Below are 5,048 nucleotides of genomic sequence, written 5' to 3'. Positions count from 1 at the left end.
ACATAAAGACACTTTTGCCTAATTCAGTTACAGACGGACAGCTGGAGTGTAGACAGGAGCGTGCAGAGTAAATATCCTCATAAGACAATTCACAACACCACAGACACCACCACCACCAAAATTCACCAACTAAATGAATGTGCATTGCTCATGATCCACTGTAACAACTAAAAGACACAAAGTAAAGCCATGGTAAGCATGCCAAGCTCTTTCATGTTCAGGGAGGAGGGCATCAAATTCCATTGTGAATCTGTATTTATAATCCAGTTTTACAGTGTGCAAAATGTCACCCATCAGGTCAGAGAGACAGTTATAGACTAATTACATTATAATAAATAAAAGTGGTTCTACAAATAAGATGTGACGAGAGTAGTTCAAATTCAAGAACACTGAAAATGAATTGAAAAGGACCATTGAGTTTGATCTTTTTATCAAACACCTACAACCTATTTTTGATCCCTAAATTTATTAACACACAACTCCCACCCCTAGTTCTTGGCTGCAGTAGTCCCCTGTGACCCCGAGACTGACTTTTTGACCCCAGCCTTAACCACATCTTGCAGCTGTCTACACTTATGTTAGGGGAGGCGAGGGTGAAGCATGCTTTCATGTGCTCTGCTAGCGCTGTATGCTTCATTCAAAAAGAAGGGTGGGTAAATGATTGTGGTCTGCTCTGTAAATCTCTTCTCTTCCTTCCCACAGGTGTGAAGAAGCCTCCATTAGCTCCCAAACCTAAACTCCCTGCTACCACCAAACCCTCACCCCCGCCCATCGCCCCTAAACCCGGTCTTCTCACCCAGCCCTCCGTTGTCTCCCACCCTTCCCCTGCTACTCTGAAGAGAGCCAAACCTGTCGTTGCGCCCAAACCATGCATCCCCAAACCCTCGGCCTCGCCTCCCGCTGTACCCCCACCGGCCAAACCCGGCACATCCCCCACCCTATCTCAGGAACACCGGGAGGCTTCAGATGACAGCCTCTTGCTTCTCAACTCCAAAAATGGGATTTTATCAGACCCTAGCAATCGTGAATCGTACTACATCATTCCCACGTGCTCCTGCGGGCTCCAGGAGTGCCCCCAGTGCCAGCGCCTGGGGAACGGAGATGCAACCGAAATTGGGAGCGATATGGACGACGACCGGTTGCAGAATGGGAATTCCGCAGAAGGATGTGGGCTTCCGGCGATGAGGCCGCGAGACAGAGTAGAAAACCGGGAGGGAGTAGCCGTGGAGAAGGGTGGAGGTGGATTGATCAGCAACAACGTCCACCCTAAGCCCAAGGACAAACCCCAAAGACAGAGACACTTGGATAGGGGATTGGTGAGCAGAGAAGCGCAGAGGACCGAGGAGCAGCAGGGGAAAGGGTTGGAGGAGGCTGTAAGATACCAGGAAAGTGCTTTGGGTCAATCAATTACGGTTGCAGAGACTGAGGTTCCTGACACACAAGACTCTAAATCCGTCTGTGATGTTGCAGGCAGCATCATCTTCCAGAGTTTCGCTCTTCATCCGCCACCGTCTCCGTCGTCTTCCCCAGAATCCTCTCAGGTAGGGAGCAGCACCGCACCTTCTGCCAGGTTACCCCCCGATCAGCAGGTCCCCGCTCCCCCCAGCAAGCCTCTTCCAGTCCCTCACCCACGTAAACCGAAGAAACCAGTCCTGGTGAGGCAGGACGGCCTGGAGGGCGGTGCCCAGGACGGGGTGGCGGAGGAACACAAACAGGGGCTCGAGACGGGCGATTCTGAGGGGACGCCGAGTCTAGCCGGTCTGTCTCTCAGTTCAGAAGGGGAGGAACTCAAACAGGGTGTAAGTGACAACCCCCTACCCCAACAAGTCCCAGGTGTGGTAGACGATGAGCCCGACGCCCCCGTGCCCCCTCCTCGACAGACTTCCCTCTCGCCCCGCATCCGCAGAACGATCCACATGCCCCCCTCCCTTAACAGAAACACCTCACACTCCTTAGACCTGCTCTCTCAGCCGGCGCCCAACTTACTGAGCCACGACGGCAAAAAAGAAGGCGGGGAACGTCGGGTGGAGGAGGATGAAGAGGACGGGTACGGCGACTTTGAGCGTTACCCCATCACACACAGCCTCCCCAAGCAGATCAAGCTCAGCTGCCACCCGCCTCTGGCCAGCACCAGGAAAGCCTTTTCTGCTGAGGGTCAGGATTCACCGAGGGCGCCCCCCCGGAAGCCCCAGAGACACAGCCTGCCCGCTCCCCCTCCGCCCTGCATCACCCCCCCTCCACCTCCGCACGCCAACACCCCCATGAGGGAGCTGCCCGCGCCTCCCCAGGAGAAAACGGCGTGGCGTTTTGCCCGGCCCTGCGTGACATTCTTCAGCCGACAGATGCCCACCAGGAGCAGCGTGCCCCCCCAGGGCCGAGCCCCGCTGCTGGGGGGCAAGCAGAGGGCGCAGTCGTTTTCCACGGCCGACCTGGCAACCCGGGCCGAACACAAGAGGAGCCTGTCCTTCCGGAAGCTGCTGGAACTCCGGCTCTCCGTCAAGATGCTGCCAAAGCTGTTGGCCAAGGGAGGGCAGTCCCTGGACTGTACCAGTGTGGAGTCAAACAGGGGGGATAAAAACCTGGAGCAGCCTAATAGCGGCACGGGGGAGGTTGACGGCAGCGGGGAGGGTGGAGAGGGATCGGTGGAGTATGAGAACGTTCCGCTGTATGAGGAGATACCAGAATATATGAACCTGCCGTTTCACAGCGCACGGCTGGGCTGGCCACATGACCCCGATCCAGCCGATTCAGACATCTATGAAGTGCAGGATCCCTATCGAAAATCCCTGGGCGACGAGTACGAGAGGTAAGGTGTTTTCTTCAGAGCATGTGTTGAAGTGTGTAGCTGTCTGTGTGAGACATGCTGCATTATTTTATTTCCCTCTTTCACTCACACTTTCTCTAAAGAATGATCTAGCATTGTGTTTGTGTGTCTCATTTTGTTGTGGTGTGTCTCAGTGTGCGATGATGATTCATATTTCAAAGGTGACAGCAGTAACATTGGGATCATTGTATCCTCAGATGATATGCCACCTGAGGCAAATAGCCTCAGTAAAGCCATCACTCCTTACCGCAGTATAATAGGAGAGACCGAATATGAGACCATGCCTGTGTACCAGCCTTTATGAATGAAATTTCCTGGTCAAGGGCAAAATGGAGAAAGATTATTTTTTTAGGTCTAGAACAATGTCACACTGGTGTGTGTGTGTGTGTGTGAGAGAGAGGGAGAGAGAGAGAGAAAGAGAGTTGATGTGGGCCAAGGTCCAGCCCTACTATTCAACATCTAACCCATGTTATTGCCCTGCAATTTCAGGTAACTGATAGCTACAATGTGGGAACCATTGTGTGCTACAGGTTGCATAGGTGATATTAACATCAGTGGTGTGTATTTCTGTGAGTGTGAAAGTCAGTCTCGGAGCTAGTGGCATTGAATGTGAATAGAGCATTGATGTGCAGCAGGTCGGCCTGTTTTCCTGTGGGTTATTTTCAGTGGCCAGGGCAGGAAATGTCTGAGAATCGCAGAAACGCCACACAGCTCTCTAGAACAGGGAAAATAAACCTCCAGCAACCACTAGCCTCTCCTCCTCCTCCTCCTCCTCCTCCTTGCTCCCGCCCTCTCACTGTGTCTAGCCTCATCTTAACCTCATCACTCTATTTTTCCCCTCTATTTCCCTGTGAGAAAGTTTATAAATGCCTTTTTTTTTCCCATCCAGGTAAATGAATGAGTCTGTCTGAGGCGAACCAACTGGCTATTACTAATAATAATAATAAACTATTTATATTGCACCTCTATAAAGCAGAGTTTACAGAGTGCAAGGAAGGCATAGAAACAAGATTAATAAAACATATAAGGAAGATAAGAAACAACATAAAAATAAGAAACACATTCAAAAGAAAATTGGATAGAATAGGAATAAATACATAAAGTAAAAGAGAATACAAAAGAAATGTTGACACAAGATTAAAAAGTGGGAAAATAAAAAAAACAATTACATGACTGCATATGTAAAGAAGACACTCGAGGGTGCAAACCAACACTGAACAATTCTCTAACTTGGTGTTATACCCAAAGAAATTATTCCTATCACTTAAAAAATATATATATATTTCTTGATTGTGCAGACATACCCCTAGGATTTGGAATCATGTCTCTATCTCCATTTCATCATTATGGCTAAAAAGCGCCTGATGGTGGAAATCCCAAATCCGGATCACCACCAAAATCTATGCAATTGGCCCTTGGCACAATTGATCTGTTCATAAGTTTTTGAGATATCCTGCTGACAGACAATGTAACTAACAAGAGTCAAAACATAAAAAACATATGTTAAATATTATGTATGTAGGTAATTTAAAAGATGATAGTGAATTAGCTTGCCTAAGTTCCTCATGCAGAGTGTTGAACAGTCAAGGGGCGCCGACAGGACAGTCAGCCAGTCTCCCAGTCACATTCATGCTATTAAGATTCCATTGAGTCACTCTATTCTTGATAGTAGGACCAGACTGCTGCTTGTCCTGCTCAGGAGCTGTTCCCATGATAGATGGCATGGTTCACATTTCCACTGGTCGGACTGAGCCGCTATAGCAGTGATGAGGTCAAGGCCAAGTTAGGTGGAGTTGAGGTAGGGTGGCGTGAAATCAGCAATTAAAGCAATTAAGAAGACCTAGCTTGTTTCTTAATTCTGTCTGGTATGCAAAGTGGATAGTTAGGTGTGTGTGTGTGTGTGTGTGTGTGTGTGTGTGAGAGAGAGAGAGAGAGAGAGAGAGAGTGAGTGAATTTGTAGTGTTTCCCAGGCATCTGAGCCTGTTAAGTTTATGTAACTAGCCTCAGGCAGTAAACAAGTGGCGCTCTGTGCCTGACCCAGTGTGTTGGAATGCTCGTCTATAGAGAAAGGGAGAAAGAGTTTGAAAAAAAGGGAGGAAGAGTGTGTGTGTGTGTGTCTTTGGGAGGGAGGGGGGGTATTGAGTCTTAGGTAAAAGATAAACTGTCGAGGGACAAGCAGGAAAAACAAGGAAGTGGAGAAGGTAGGCTATAGCTGATGGGAGTG

General features: G+C 49.2%; 1 protein-coding gene across 1 annotated transcript; it reads left to right on the top strand.

Annotated features, from left to right (window-relative positions):
- Positions 1-575: 575 nt before the first annotated feature.
- On the top strand, positions 576-2,968 carry LOC139665680 (FYVE, RhoGEF and PH domain-containing protein 6-like). Its single transcript, XM_071544771.1, has 2 exons — positions 576-2,806; positions 2,959-2,968. The coding sequence occupies exons 1-2, from the start codon at positions 576-578 to the stop codon at positions 2,966-2,968; spliced, it is 2,241 nt and encodes a 746-aa protein (XP_071400872.1).
- The last annotated feature ends 2,080 nt before the right edge of the window (positions 2,969-5,048 follow it).

Source organism: Centroberyx affinis, unplaced genomic scaffold (assembly GCF_046629955.1).
Source record: "Centroberyx affinis isolate AG114_WGS23_722 - 3 ecotype Tasmania unplaced genomic scaffold, CSIRO-AGI_Caff_v1 ptg004652l_1, whole genome shotgun sequence".
NCBI classification, from domain to species: domain Eukaryota; kingdom Metazoa; phylum Chordata; class Actinopteri; order Beryciformes; family Berycidae; genus Centroberyx; species Centroberyx affinis.
Note: the sequence above shows the minus strand (reverse complement) of the source record. Positions and strands in the feature narration are given on the sequence as shown.